The sequence below is a fragment of the Myripristis murdjan genome, chromosome 9 (assembly GCF_902150065.1).
Source record: "Myripristis murdjan chromosome 9, fMyrMur1.1, whole genome shotgun sequence".
NCBI lineage: Eukaryota > Metazoa > Chordata > Actinopteri > Holocentriformes > Holocentridae > Myripristis > Myripristis murdjan.
Window position 1 is genome coordinate 18,928,001 of NC_043988.1, and position 16,202 is coordinate 18,944,202.

The window sequence follows — 16,202 nt, forward strand, 5'->3', positions numbered from 1 at the left end:
CATTTCTATTCCAGCGGATGTGTTTTAACTCTGAAGAAACAGTGTATTTATCCTTGAGAAGTGCATGAACATTGGGAGCAAGAATATGCATCTTTTCATGCAGCTGTGGTTTTGATGTTATAAAACCTCCAATCTTTCCTGAGCAGCAACATTGCACCAAGCCTTGCAGTTCATAAATCTGAATGAGGCAGCAAATTGTGGGCTTCGGATGCAGACTGCCATTTCTCCAGCCGCACGCTGAACTCTACAGTCACAGGTTCCAGCTGCATAGACGCAGTGTCGTCAGTGTGGACATCCACCTCACATCCCCTCCTTCCTTTAACTTTGCCTGCACGGGGTGACATGAAACGAGATGTCACCAGGTTAACAGGACTGATCAGAAAATACAGTTTGGTGGCTGATAAATCCAGAGATCCTGATACAAGCTTATACCAAAGACACCAAAATGTGCTTCTTCTCCCTCATTTCACTGTCTAGCATAATTAATCAATACTAAACAGAAACCATATGTAGGCCTGTACCATTTCTAATGGTTCCCAAACTCTTCCAAGTTTTACATTTCTCCAAACTAGCTGGCACACTAAACCAGAGCCATGAAGAGTGACAGAACAAGGTTTCAAATATTTTTCCTCAAAGATACTTTGACAGGACACCTGGCTGGCGATGGTTACAACCTTAAAGTTACAAGTGACTGAAACAGCAAAGCCAGCCTTCACCCCGGGTCAGTGACAGTAAGGCTGAACAACAGCACCCCCTGCTGACGTCACTAGTAAATGCACACACAATCACAGAGGCTGCTGCAGGCCCTCGTGGGAATTCATCCTCACCTTTTGAAGCTGCTGTATTCTTCTGTCCAGCTGAATCGTCCCCTGTTGACTCTGATTTCTCGTCTTCCTTATTCTCTTTGATTTTCTTCACTGAATCCTAAAGAGAAGTGAACAGCATATTCCACATGCATTCAGCCTCCACATCAACCTGACAACCTCATCCCGTTCAGGTGCAGTGTAAACGTCTGTTTAGCCTGGTGCTTTTCACTGGAAGTTTCTCTCACAGTTACCTTTTCAAGGTCACACAGGACGTCCAGCCTTTGACTTCCTGTGAGCAGGCTGTGCAGCGGGACGTGGACGGAGCCGAGGGTCCTCCTGACGGGAGGGTCCTGGACCAGCTCTGCCACACACTTCTTTTTTTTGTCTTTAGATTTGTCTTTGGAACCAGCTTTACTTGGAACCTGTATAAGGTATCAAGGTTAAGCTCCACTTTATTTTTTACTTTAATATTAGAGGTTTCCCCCCACAGAGAGCCACTGGAACAGGAGCAGTCAGTATGGTGGAGGTTAAAATTACTTTAATAACCAACTTTAATAACAATGTTTATCCGTTTTTGCACCAATATGGAATTTCAGGGCCGTTAACAATAATGAATAATTATCTGTTGGTTGTGGCTGATACGATACGATAACTAATAACATTATGAAGAGCAAATAGGACAATAAAGTCTAACTTTTCAACTGACCAGTTAATTTTCACACTATCAACTGTAATTATCAACTGAAATTGTATTATTGAAACAATAAAATAGTATAGTTTTCTGTTTCTGTTTGTATATGTGTGCATATTAGTTTAGATATACATTTTTTATTCCTTCTTTCTTTTAACTTTTTCTCTGGAAAGCACCTTGAAATGCATCCTGTGCACAAAATGTGCTGTACAAATAAAATTTTACTGACTGATCTCTCATAGATGCATACACAAAAATTCACATGCATTTCAGAGAGCAGTATCAGCTGCCTTTGCTCATTGTGGTCTTGAGTGGGAATCAAACACACAACCTTCTGCTTACTGATCAGCCTCTTGTACCTGCAGACAATCTGACTACTTCAGCCTTTTTGCAGCAGGCTGCACATCTCATATTGTCTTCATATTTATTTATTTATTTTCATTCAGTGAGAACTAAATGATGAGCTTACTTCTTTCCCTTTCCCTCCTTTCTTCTCTTTGGCACTTTGGCTGGGTTTTGCAGCTGGGGTGTCTGCAGTGGCCGCAGGCCATGACAGGATCTGAAATATGAAACACTGATATTATGAAATACCAGCATGTCAGTCATGCATGTAAATCTCCCACCAGCTCACATTTTTACTTCCAATACCTTTTCCTCCTCTAAACTAAGAAGCACTCCTCGATTGAGGAATCTCTTGAAGCAAGCCAGATCACCAACAATGAAAGAACTGGTGTGGGTGAAGTCCATGCACTCTGCCCATGGCAGCTTGGCTGTGCTATGTGTCGGCACTGTAGAAACAGAAATTAGCAAAAGCTTATCATGTTAGGTTGCCATCAAGGCATGATGAAGGCAAGTCTAAATATCGCTCCAAAGTTAGGCTGCATTTTGGCAATGGATAAACTTGCATGGCTAGTTTCAAAGGGGTCCCTTGACCTCTGACCTCGAGATGTCTCGATGAAAACGGGCTCTATTGGCACCCACAGGTTTGCCCTTTGCAGACATGCCCACCCTCTGCTAAACTACCTTACATTATGCTCTTTGGGGCACAATCCATGCAGGTTTTTGCATGCAGTACATGCAGTGCAGTACAGACTGGAAGGGAAAGAATGTGCAGAAATAAGCAAAACATTAACAAAAAAAAAAAAAAAAACATATTTCAGGCATGTTGTAAGTCAGGGTCATATAGCTGAATGCAACCCTTTAAGCAAGAAACACGACAATGTTGATAAATAGTCAGTTTAATGATCTGAGGGTGTGACTCTCTCCTGGGCGTTCTGTCTGTGCATTTATCTCAAGAAAACTGTGTAAATTCCATGGAAACTGATAAGAAATGGCCAAGGCATGCCTCCCAGCCTCAAAGCCTGTAAGCTAGGCTAGTAGCCAACAAGATACATTATCAAGTGAGTTCAATACACTTCTTACTCCTGGCAGACATTATCTCCAAATATACACTCAAAACACTCTCTGTATCTCTCCCTCTTTCCATTTCAATTTGCTTTGTTGAGACATGTTAAAATGATGTGTTGCCAAAGTATACAATCAAAGCTAGCTAATATCAATTACAGTTTCAATTATGCGTCACAATAATATAAAGTACCTGAATAAAATCATAAGATACTAAGTTAGTCTTTCTCCCTCTCAGTCCATTTGACTTAACTTTCCCTTAAGCATTTCTTGTGCCTGTCTCCATATTTCTGCTTGTGTTATGTAACATTTACACCAAAAGGTGCAATGTCAGACCAGGGATGTGATGAAGGAATTCGGTATTTACCTTGTGCAATATCTTGGGAGTTCATCATCATGGCGTCTGGTTTAGAACTGCTGGTCACTGAGATTTCTTCATCGTAATTCCTGTTCGACTGCTGGTCAGTGTCAGCGCTGGCTGCTCTCATGTAATCCCTGGCTACTGTGCCAAACACTAAGTCACTGTTGGTCAGCTGGGAGTAAAAGATCACAGCAAACAAGGTATATTAAAACAGTGGTTTATTAGAAATAACAGGCTTATTTCCATGCATTTGTTTACATTGTATATTTTATTTTTACTTTTTCGGTTCAGCGTTGAAGGATCCCTTCAACGCTGATGATGATTTGCGCTCTCCATTTGCCATGTTCCACATTTTTACTAACCCTTTTTAGGATTTCCTTACAACAAAGTCAAATGTAAAAAATAAATAAATAAATACATACATACATGAAAAACATAAAAAATCAAAGCCTGTGTGAGTGTGTGTACTTTTTCATTACACATTTTGGTTAAAACTGACCTATTTCCACGTGAAACTGATAAGTCATTTCCACTGGTGATATGTCTCTCTACTCGTGAAAGCTTTGTTATGTGGAACAGAAAAAGTGAATGAAAAGTGATTGTGACCTTGTTATCGCATGATTGTTGGCCGACAAACTCGTATGTGACGAAATAGCTGTAGGTGATGACAGGGAAGTCTGGAGGGCTGTCATCCGCTCTCCTCTGTGGGTCTGGGATTCCCCTGACCTTACACACAGCGACCGTGGCCTCGGCCCTATCGACGAGCACATCTGCACACAGATAATGACCATGATAGTGGAAACTGTAACCACACGTCAGCTCACACACACAGAAACATTAGAAACAGAAATATTAGATGTACATGTCTACATTTATGTCTATTACAAATACATGTGTCCTCCGCAGGTTTTTGAGTCACAAGCTGCCACTGGGTGCAAATGTATCACAGTATAAGGAAAATATACACTGCACGTGTTTGGTTTATAACTGGACAGATGAGAAATAAATAAGAATAGTGTGGAGACATTCTCTGGAAAGAGATGACTCAAAAAGGTGAATTTACATGCCAAAGCTGCAACTTTAAAATTGAGAAATCAAACAGGAGATTAACTGACCACAACACAAGCAGTTTGCATATACACAGATAAAGGCTTTCCATTTAATGGCACCCTTGTGCTTGGAATATTATTTTTAATTTTCACCCCCGCAGACGGGCTCACCTCTCATCTTGGCCAGCCCTCTAAAGCGATGCCGTTCCTCAGGGGTGATCTGCGAGGCATCCAGGTACAGGAGCCATGGGAGGCTGTCCACGGTGAAGCCCGGGTAGGACAGTGCCAAGGTGAAGGGGTTTCCCTCCAACAGCAGGGTCCTGAGGCAGGGTAGTGTAGCCAGGGCCTCCAGCAGGGCCTGCTGGTCCCGGAAGTCACAGCCGCTCAGGTCCAGAGACACCAGCTTTGGCCTGAGGTTGTAGATAAGTTGGGTATACGACTAAGAAGGAGGGTAAATTAGGCCTGCTTAGGAGGAAGGGGGTAAGCTCTCCTCTATATTCCAATGGCTATTATGCGGATAGGTGGGTTATTGTAAATTTACAGAAAAAGAGGGGTGGTATGCTCCATATAAATAGCCTTGTATATCCTCTACAACACCACTGGTTCAAATTGGATTTACTTCCTATTCAAATATAAAATATGCATTTTAAAATAAAGCTTACAGTGGTGCTTCTAGGTGGGATCAAAGGGTAAAAATGTTCTACATCACAGTCCCATGGAAATTGTTCACTGCAGATTTTCATCACTAACTGACAGCTTGTGCTGGTACTACAGGAGTCAGTGATTACAAATGGACCGAGAGAAAGATATCAGAGTTTGTAGTGAATCCACTACATAGGTGCAAAAGAAAGAAAAAACTCAATGAAAAACCTTGAATGTGAAATGATTTTACATGACATGCAATAGCTGACAGGACTGACCAGTACTTTCCCGTGAGGTGACAGACATCATCCTGAGAGCCAAGATCGTTTGAACCGAGGCCAAGGTGCAGTAGGCCAGGAAGCTGATGGCGGTTCAAGCCGTTAAGGTCACGCATCCGGTTGGCACGAAGCTCCAAAATCTAAGGCAAGACACACGAGTGCAATTAGTGACGAGGCTTCTTCAGTAGAAACAGGTGGAATCCCCTTTTATCTGATAATCTGGAGAACGAGCAAGAGTCACAATTAGCAGGAAACTGATTCATTTATTTGGTGGAAAACACTATGGTATGATGCAGGCTCCTTGAAGTTAAGCTTTGATGCAGCTGAATCATGGCCGTATGAGTGGAGTTTATCTCTCCGAGTGAAGATAGATTCCACCAACAGCTCATCCAAGGTAACCTTTCTTTCAAGCTTTGTGTGTGGCGGTGACTCACTCTCAGAGAGCAGGGCAGGTGTCCTGCTGGCAGTTCAGAGATGTAATTGGCTGTCAGCACCAGTTCCTCAAGGTTGGAGAACTTCATGAGGCCTTTGTCAATAACTGATACCTGATGCATACACACAAAGTACACAAAAATCAAATAAAAAGTTTCACAATTGTCCAAAAGTAGAAAATCATGATTTAGGCTACATTATTTTCATCTTGTTGTTGTTTTTTTTCTCTTCCAGCTGCTGGTGGAAGGGGAAAAAAGTGTGAATACGCACCCTCTTGCCCACAATGCGTAGTGTGGTGAAATAGCTGGAAATATACTTCTCGTCAAGGCGCTCAGGATTTTGCACAGCCAGTTTTCTGAGGGCTGCGGCCTGAGGGCTCCATGATCCTGTGTGCTGCCATGGTGAGCACGGGCAGGTAAGCAGATCAATGAGGGCCCCCTGCTCCTCTTTGTCTGCACCCTCCCTGCCCTCGTCCCGCTCCATGTAGCCCCGGCTCCGCTGCCCAAGCTGACTGTCCTTGCTCTTTCTCTGTGAACAAACCCACTGTGTGTTGAGCTGTGTCACTATTTTGTGTGAGATGACATTGCTGCACTGGTCGAGCACAATCAATTCCTTGAGAGCTGCGTCTTTACTGTCATCAAGAAAAATTTTTATTCACTCCCTTCACTCGTTAAAACTCAGTCAAAACAAACTCACCCAGCTGCCATGTCCACATGGGAAGTCATTCAGACACAGGCCGCGAAGCTGCTGCTGCACAACAGAGGAGAGTGTGTGGGAGTCCATAACTATGAGCAGAGTCACACACAGAAATGTCCAGGTGGATCTGGTTCCATGAAACACAGACAGAAACACGGGATTGATGCATCTAATCAATATCTGCTTGGGGCTATCGTTCTGTCTGTGTTTCTGAAAGGCCTCCAGTGGCTGTTTACAAATTGTTGTTGGTTGCCTGGCGACAGCTGGGGCACACGCTGAGGAACTTCAGTCTCATATGCTACAGCAGTAATGTCTTTGTTTTGTTTTTGTATTGTTTTTTTTAAACCTGAATTCAGCACAGATTTCAGTGACAGTTTCTTTGGATTGTCCAGTGTTAACATTGAACTTAGTATCAACTTTTATCAAATTTGTACAAACTATTAAATTTGTATCAGTTTTGTTTGAACTCAGTATAAAGTTTGTATTAAATCTGTATCAGTTTTGTTTGAACTCATTATAAAGTTTGTATTAAATTTGTATTGACTTTGTATTAACTTAATATCAACCTAACCCTGATATCATATTCAACTGATTGTTTGAATGTTAATGAAATTTGCATGTTAATGTTCAACTTATAATATCAACTTTGTATCAAATTAGTATCAACTTTGCATTAAATAGAAAGTTTGTATCAGCTTTGCATTAAATTTGTGTCAATTTTGTATTAACTTTGTATCAAGTTTATTAAATTTGCATAAAATTGCATTATCTTCAATATCAGTTTGTATTAACTTAGTATCAACCTAATCTTGATATCATATTAGTTTGACTTTCCAATGTTAACATTCAACTTTTTATCAACTTTCTATCATATTAGTATCAACCAAAGTGTAAAGTTGATATTAAGGTAGAAGTCACCTGACAGTTTTTTGATACCAGCTGAATATTTACACTGGGCAGGTTGACATGAAGTTATGCATCAACCTCAAGTCAACTGAGAAAGTTGATACTTAGTTGAGTATTGCTATTGAACAGTAGAAATAAAGTTTAATTCAGATTTCTACTTATGCCTCTGTCAGGATAGTTTGTGTGGACAGTGACAGATTTTTCTGATATGATTAATTCCTCTTCATCTGGTAACAAAATGAAACGGTGTGTCTGAGGGTGACGTATAGGTCACTTCAATTTGAAGATTTGCGCCCTATACAGATTAACAGTTACACATCATGCATTACTAGTCCTATTCATAGAAGTGTTTTATCCAAATATATATATTTTAAAAATTCCCCACTTGCCCCAGTGGGTGGTCTTGTGTCTCCTTCAAGCTCAGGTCCTCCATCAGAGGGTTTTGTTCGGAGGACGGCCCTCCTCAGGACAGAGATCTCACATGTTGTTCCTGGAATCTGGATTATCATCGGCACCACTGTAGCCTTCACCCCCGACATCTTCTCTAGCTCCTCTCTCAGCCCTTTGTATTGGTCCAGCCTCTTCTGTTCCTTTTTCCTGATGTTGTTGTTGCTTGGGATTGCTACACCACCACAGTGGATTTGAAATGGAGTAATCAAGAAGAGATTTAAGTGCAGATTTTCAGTTTTAAGGGTTGAATATGGCTGTTTAGGAATTACAGCCAGTTTTATACATTGTCACCCCATTTTCAGAGGCTCAAAAGTAATTGGACAAATATAACATAAGGATTATATTCAATATTTGGAGGGAAATCCTTTGAAGTGTGACTGCCTGAAGTCTGAAACCCATGGACAACATCACCGAATTCTGAGTTTCCTCCCTTGAGATGCTCTGCCAAGCCTCCAGCTGCCTCCAGCTGCTGCTTGCCTTCAGTTTGGTCTTCAGAAGGTGAAAAGCAGTTTAGCTGGGTTGAGGTCTGGGGACTGACTCAACCATCGAAGGATATTCCACTTCTTTACTTTCAGTAACTCTTGGGTTGCTTTCACAGTATGTTTTGGGTCATTTTCCATCAGCACTGTGAAGCTCTGTCCTGTCAATTTTGTCACGTTTGGCTGAATCTGAGCAGATAGTATCGCCCTATAAAAATCAGAATTCATCCTGCGACTTCCATCAGCAGTCACATCATCAATAAACACTAGTGACCCAGTCCCACTGGCAGCCATACATGCTCATTGCCATCACACTGCCTCCACCTTGCTGGACAGATGATGTGCTCTGCTTTGGGTCATGAGCTGCTCCTTTCATTCTCCACACTTTGCTCTTCCCATCATTCTGGTACAAGTTTTTTTTTTTTGTTTAATCTGTCTAAAGAACCTTTTCCAGAATTGGGCAGGCTTTTTTTTTTTTTTTTTTTTTTTTTTTTTAGATGTTTTTTTGCAAAGTCTAATCTGGCCTTCCTGTTCTTGAGTGACACCAGTGGTTTGCACCTTACTGTATACCCTCTGTATTTGTTTTCTCACAAACGTCTCGACTGTAGATTTTGACAATGATATGCCTAACTCCTCCATAGTGTTTTTGACTTCCCTAGACTTTGTGAATGGGTTTTTCTTCCCCAGTGAAATAATTCTTCGGTCATCCACTTTAGATGTCTTCTGTGGTCTTCAAGGCCTTTTGGTGTTGCTGGGCTTACCGGTGCCTTCCTTCTTTTTCAGGACATTTCAAACTGTTGATTTGGCTACTCCTAAAGTTGTTGCTATCTGTCTAATAGATTTTTTTTTTTTTGCTTTTTGAGGCAAATGATGGCCTCCTTCACCTGCATAGACACCTGTGGATTGCACTGCGATCCACATGCAAATGCAAACACTTGGAATGAACGCAAAACCTTTTATTTTCTTAATTCGTCATGGAATAACTGGGCCACACCTGGCCATGAAACTGCTTTTTAGTCAAGTGTCCAATTACTTTTGAGCCTTTGAAAACAATGTGACAATGTACAAAACTGGCTGTAATTACTAAATGCTTGCAATATTTTTGTACAGCTCCTTAAATTAAAGGTGAAAATCTACACTTAAATCTCTTCTAGATTACTCCATTTCAAATCCACCGTGGTGGTGTACAAAGGCAAAATTCAAAAAAATTGTGTCACTGTCCAAATACTTATCGATCGAACTGTATATTCTGTTTTGTTACAAATTTAGTTTTTTGGTACAGGTGACACTTCACAGAGACATCTTGGCAGGTAAGTGGGCTAACATGTAACATGTACTCAAAATGCTACCAGCTTGGATCAAAACTTTAACAGCACTTAGACTTAGACTTAGTAAACTTAATTATCCCCATGAGGGGCAATTTGTTGTACAGCGAGCAGAAAAACAACACAGCAATACAAACAGGAAGAAACAATAACATACACATTCACCACAAAAGTAATAAATACAGTGCACTAACGTTTTGGGGACCGATCATCACAACATATTAATATTAATGAGGCCAATCGTTACTGATACAAACAAGTTTTTAAGTCTGTTGGTTCTAACCTTTGGTAGCATGTACCGGTGATCAGAAGGCAGTAGTCTATATTGGTAGGCCAGCGGGTGACTGGGGTCAGTCAGGATGCTTCCTGCTATCCTGGTAGCCCTGGCTCTATACAGAACAGAGAGCTCCTCAGAGAGCACATCATCCTTTCACCCTATAATATTTAAAATAGCTGATACACCATGTAATATAATAATACAAAAAAGGCACTGAACAATGTGTGACTTCTCTGATTTTAGCTGTGACAAACAGTGGGTGTGTACAAGGAGTGTGAGGGTAATGGCTCTGCCATTGAAGTACAAGTTCTGAAACAATTTGTAACATCTTGAAAAGACTGTGCATGTAATAGAGATCTTAACTGTACAGTAGACTTCAACTGAAATATCAAAATGAAAAAAAAAAAAGGTTTGGGGTTCATATTTGGCTTTCAGTAGTGATTCAAATTAAGAATAAAATCACTTGTGCTTATCTTTTTCCACAGGTGACTAGTAGAGCTCTTTGATGAGCCCAAGATGAGGTTTGACACCTCTGACGTACAGCAGTCTGATTATTTTACTCATTCAACCAGCCCTGCATCCTGTAGGTTAGCACAACTCAGCACTGTGGTTTCCACAGCTAAACCTCCTCAAAAGCTTCCCAGTCCCTGAGGAAAGTTCCTGCGATGGAAATGCGGCTCTAGATACAGCTGGGTGGCAAATTAAGGACAAAATAAAAAAATAAAATAAAATAAAATAAAGGGTCTTAGTGAGGTGTTGAGTCACCACAAGCTGCCAGAACAGCTTCAGTGCTCTTTGGCATAGATTCTCCAAGTCTCTGGACTCAACTGGAGGGACGGAGCTCCATTCCTCCAAAAGATACTGTATATTAAGAGGGGTTTTATACTACGTCTGAAGTGCATAAAAACCTCATTACAAAGACAAATGCACATTCAAGAGTGGAGTGGCACTGGTTTGTCCACAGAGATGTGGACAAACAGTGATGTGGTCGGATTAGTCATCCTTCACTTTATTCTGGACAGGTGGAAGAGTGCATGTGTGGCATCCACCAGGAGAACACTGCAGGCCTGAATGCCAGACCCTGACAGTGACGAGGTCTGCTGGCTCTGTTGTGCTGTGGGGGGTGTTTTCTTGGCATGGTTTTGCTTCACCTGTCCCCTCAGAGGGAGGAGTTACTGCAAATTAAAGTTAAGTTAAGTTAAAGTTATTCTGAGCGATAGTCTTAATCCTACTATGAAACACCTCTATCCTGATGGGAGTGGTCTCTTCCAGGATGATAATGGCCCCATCCACGGGGCACGAGGGCTCACTGAATGGTTTTATGAGGATGAAAATGATGTAAATCATATGTTAAGGCCTTCACAGTCACCAGATCTCAAGCCAGATGAACCCTTATAGGAGACTGAAATGTTAGACTGTCCACCACCAGCATCAGAGCACCAAATAAGAGAATATCTTTTGGAAGAATGCTGTTCCATCCATAGTAACTGAATGGGTAGAAAAAGTGTGGGTCTTCGGGTCACGGAAAATCGGAACATTTCCACCTTGCCATGGCAACAGTTGTAGTGTTTGTTCACTGATGTCACGGCATCGGCAGAAGAGTTTGTTTACGTCAGGAGAACTGATTCATGGCTAACGGAAACAAGCTCTGTTTTCACAGTATCATATTCACATTCAATTTCTATGGCTCCATCCCTCAAGTAGAGCTCCAGTGTCTTGGAGAATCTATGCCGAGGTGCACCTGAAGCTGTTCTGGTGGCTCGTGGTGGCCCAACACCTGACTAAGACACCTGTTTGTATATTGAATTACACAACTGTTTTGCATGACTTTGCTTCAATAGCAAGCCTACCAGGAAGTGAGTTATCAAGTGTGGTGGTGTAGTTATTTTTCAGGGTTGCATATTTCTACAACTCAAAGTGAAACACTGATGATGTGATTTGATAGCATGGATGTTTTCTCCTCACAACAATTCCTAGAAACAACAACAGGCCATCCTGTTGAAACTGAATGGAAAAGACTGCTTCTAACAATATTTTCTTTTCTACAAAGTAGCTCAGTACCTTTGTATCAAAGTGCATTTTAAATTATGTACTTTCTACTTTTACTCACACACCATTACTTCTGCTGAGGTAAAATTTCAGCACCACAACAGTATTTCTGCAATAACAGTATTTTGCAATCCATCCACCCCTTGGTTTAAATAATGATCTTGTTTTTGCCATGCAGTAAAAGCGTGCACCGACTGATTTTAATCCGTCTGTCACTTTGCTAAAATCGTGTTGTGGGAGATTCAAACATTACTCATTAGGGTCAAACATTACTCGCTGAGTGAACTCCTCAATTTACTTTTGGGGTATTTACCTGACAGTATTGATTACAATAACCTCACACAAAGGCAAACAAGACAAAGGAGTGCAAGGGTCAGAGCCAAAGTGATGTGACAGGATTCCTGTGTATTAGACAATGATCATAAGAAAAAAAAATACAAAGTAAAAAAAAAAACCAAACAAACACAGAGAAAGCTTTAATAAGAGTAATTAGATTGAGTGGACAAGAGGGAAAGCGACTCAGAGGGAAGAATACAATATGAGATAAAATGCATCAATTAAATACTAAACTTACTTCTATCAACATGTATATCAACATGTTGTAAGATTTCACTTTGTATGTCTATTCAGTGCTTATGGATTTAGTGTGTGTTAGTATATGTTGGTGTATATGGATAGGAATGTGTATGGTAATAGATTTGTGAGACAGAATATTATTTGTACTTTTCTGATTTTAATGTCATGCAGTTGTTTTGTCTGCAAGTGTCTCATCTGTTGTCATGTTTTTGTGTTTTGTGTGGACTGCAGAGGAGCAGCCAATGTTCTGCATCAGCTAATAGGCATTCTAATAAAATCCTAAATCCTTCTGTGTCTAATGTCAAATTCAGTCAAGGTGACATAAGAACAATAATTTCCAGTGCACCGTTAATGGGTATAAAATTCTATGGTAAATGACTACTGTCCTAAGTGGGATTTGCCATCTTACTGATAAAAATCAGATTTTACTTGATAATGTCAAGGAAGTCTTTGTTGCCGCGCAGTTTTAAACCAGGACTGTGGTGAAGAGGGCGACTGTGGTGAAGAGATGATATGGAAGATAATCTCATGGGAGTCATCTGCGAACCAGCCTCAGCCAACAAATAGTCCCTAATGTTGGACATAAATATGTGCAAATCTATCAGCAGACACAAGACGACTTACAAGAACATACTGCGCCATGCCTCTCATTCAGAGTAAGCCGTTTTCAAACCAAAAGTGTCAAATTTATTTGTTCTAGGATTGCAAAGAACAAGAAAATGAGAAAAAGAAGAAACTAGTAGAAGTCACTCTCTGTAGCTGTTTTTATGCTTATGTCCACTGTAAATGTGTGTCTTAGAAATTTCGGAAATGACATTATGATTGTGGTACCAGTCTGAAAAGTAAAGTCTAGAGGTAGTTTAAGTAAGGTTTATGTCTGATTGCCTTGATATTCAGATGGTAGCTTATTTTTTGTGTATAACTTCTCACAGAGCTCCTGCTGTCCTGTGTGGTGATGGTTCAGATGTCCATCACTTTCTCCAAACCAGCTGGATGGAGAGGGAGTGAGTTCGAGATAATGCAAACACTCTTGCACTATCTTGAAACAGTGGAAGAGGAATACGTAAGTACACAGGTTAATGCTTTTGGAGGAAAGAATTTGAACATGGTGAATGACGAGCACGTAACTCTGCTTTAACAATTATTTATTCAACATTTCAAGAATCCATTTATTAAAATGTATATTCACTGGTTCAAGCTTATGAGTTTTACATTATCTATAGTTACAATGAAGTCCCTCTCAGTTCGGGTTGAGCAGTTAAACGGCTCGGGCATCCCTCACTGACTCCGAAATAATGTCCCTTATTTCCTCTCCAGGTCAAAGACGTGTTCGCAGGAGCGGCACCAAACATAACTGCCAACGTGACGGGAATAACTCTTCCTGTGAAAAACATCACCGAAGAAGTCTGTGCCTCTGCCTGCGCCATCAGAGTCTATCTCGAGCAACACATTCAGCCCATCATTGAGGATTTCATCCCAGAACAGGATCGTCTCATGGACAAAGTGAAAAGATTTAACAATCAGTTCATAGAAGTTCTTTCAGTGATGAAAGAGCGATGTCCGCATCTCTCCTATGTGGCACCTGAGGGGGATTATGGGAGGAAGCTCATGGGCTACAAAATCTTCCACACTGTCTGCGAGTGGATGAGGGAAGTGATAGATATAGCAGCAAATGCCTTATAACAGTTCTGTAAACCACTAACGTGTCCACTGTTTATTTAACTACTGAGCGACCTTTTCTTGTTGTGATGTGATCATGAACTTGTCATTTCTTGTTCAAAATAAATAAGTAATATGGAAGGATTTCAGTTCCTTAAGACTCTAAATTGTTTCCTTGTTTATTTGACTGCCACAACACATTTTAAGAGTTCTTCGGGTTACCTAGCCCCTCATCATCTTTTGGAAATGATAAAAAGTAGAACCAAATAAGTCGAAGCAGATTCCTCCTCACGTCTCCCCTGGCTGACCATTCATTATGAAACGTTTTACAATCTGTCGTTCATCATGTGTTCTCTGTGATGGATGATGATTTAAAATGTGGTGAAGTGCAATACTGAAGTAAAAGTGAAACTACTGACTTAAAAAAATACTAAAAAAAAGTGCACAAAAAGCTACTCGAGGACAGTAACGAGAAAATGGAACTAATTACTTCACCTCTGGAAAGAAAGAAAGAAAGAAAGAAAGACGGTGACTGACAGTGACAGCTGTCAATCAGATCACCTCTTGATGGCCGTTCTGTCCTTTCTTCCACTTTTTCATCCTGTTGGTGAGTTACAGGCCCTAAACCTCTTCACACTTTTCTTCTCCTCCTCGGCCACTGTCACTTTAAAACTGCAAATTGAGAGCAAAGTTCACTCAGTACGAACACCTTAATATTGGGGCTCTGTTTTCATGCGTGGAAACCATAATTACAACAGACCACATAGAGCCCCAAATCCATGTAGGGAGACTGGGGTAAGATGAGCCATTTTTCATATTTAGGATCACTACATCAAGGCAATCATAGTTTTGTCGCTAACTAATATATCTGCATATATTTCAGGATGTTGTGCATCTCTTCAAACAAACAGAATGAGTGTAAACATAACTGTTTCCATAATATAGCATGTCCAAAAAAAGTGGTCTCGTGGCACAACTTACCCCGTGTATGGGGTAAGTTGAGCATAGGAGCGGGGTAAGTTGAGCCATATCCCTACTCACCCTCCACCTTCCTCACCACCTCCATCCGACCCCTCCCTCACCTTCCCCCTCCCTAAATAACAGTCACTTCTTCACATTCATGTTTTTTTTTTTTTTTTATTATTTATTAAACACAATTCAACAGGTACAATAAACAGCTGTTTTAACATGCCTTAAAGTGCGCTTGGGAAGAGAACATTAACAACTGTGAAAACACTAGAACACTAGTTTCTTGGTGTCCTTGCTGACAGTAAGGTCAGTTATGAACATCTGAATGTAACACATTTGGTGGCCACAGCCACCATTGGCCACCATATAGCTCTGCCCCTGGCTTTCACTCAATCTTCCACCTGTCGAGGTTGCAGGGGAATACAAATTACTCGGACCTCCTTGCTGTGCCACCAACTCTGTGAGGTTTGGGGAGTTTTAGATGTTAAAACAACCTTGGCCTCGGCCCCGAACGCGCCGCAGGACCACGGAAAAAAGACTCGTGGATGCTCGGGTCGTTTTGACCCTTAAGGCTTTATGAGGGTTAATATTTATTTAATATTTTAGATATATAGGCTACAGCCAAAATACACATACCCCATACACTTAATAAGTAATTAATATGTATTATTTGATTTATTTATTTATTATTTAATATTTAAGACATATAGGCTACAGCCAAAATACACTTTGGCCAGGGGTAAGTTGATTAATAATGCTCAACTTACCCCAGAGCTACCATTTTGACTTTTTTAGTCCCCACAACTAAAATGGTGCACTTTTATGCTAGGTTTATGACCTCATGTTGTAGCTCATAGATACCACAACTGATGCATAAAACAAATTTAAAATTACCAATTTTGGTCTTAACACAATTCTCATGAAACTGATGGTAGACTAAATTCACTTTCAAGAGTAAAAAATGTTTTTTTTATTTATTTATTTTTCTGGATATAGTCATCTTTATTGATATTAGATGAGTGGAATTTTAAACTCTAATCTCTCTTTGTCTTCTTGCAAATAAGCAAGAGATTTTAAGATTTTTAAGATTTTTTGTTGAATTATTTTGCTTAAATATTGGTTTGGCAGTCAATTATTTGACATTTTCAACAGC

General features: G+C 40.5%; 1 protein-coding gene across 1 annotated transcript; it reads right to left on the bottom strand.

Annotated features, from left to right (window-relative positions):
• Window positions 1–170: 170 nt before the first annotated feature.
• Window positions 171–6,446, bottom strand: LOC115364734 (leucine-rich repeat-containing protein 43-like). The gene is made up of 12 exons (XM_030059300.1): window positions 6,360–6,446; window positions 5,934–6,191; window positions 5,666–5,776; window positions 5,232–5,371; window positions 4,483–4,721; window positions 3,869–4,032; window positions 3,269–3,434; window positions 2,146–2,285; window positions 1,967–2,056; window positions 1,058–1,228; window positions 828–924; window positions 171–328 (listed from the first exon to the last, which is right to left on the bottom strand). The coding sequence occupies exons 1-12, from the start codon at window positions 6,444–6,446 to the stop codon at window positions 171–173; spliced, it is 1,821 nt and encodes a 606-aa protein (XP_029915160.1).
• Between the last annotated feature and the right edge of the window lie 9,756 nt (window positions 6,447–16,202).

Bases quoted from the DNA above. Each gene is read 5' to 3' on its own strand.
- LOC115364734 (XM_030059300.1), bottom strand. From the start codon at position 6,446: ATGGACTCCCACACACTCTCCTCTGTTGTGCAGCAGCAGCTTCGCGGC. The intron at 5,372-5,665 runs GTGAGTCACCGC...GTCTTGCCTTAG, and splicing joins ACCTGCCCTGCTCTCTGAGA to ATTTTGGAGCTTCGTGCCAA. The intron at 4,722-5,231 runs GTCAGTCCTGTC...CTACAACCTCAG, and splicing joins CACCTCACGGGAAAGTACTG to GCCAAAGCTGGTGTCTCTGG.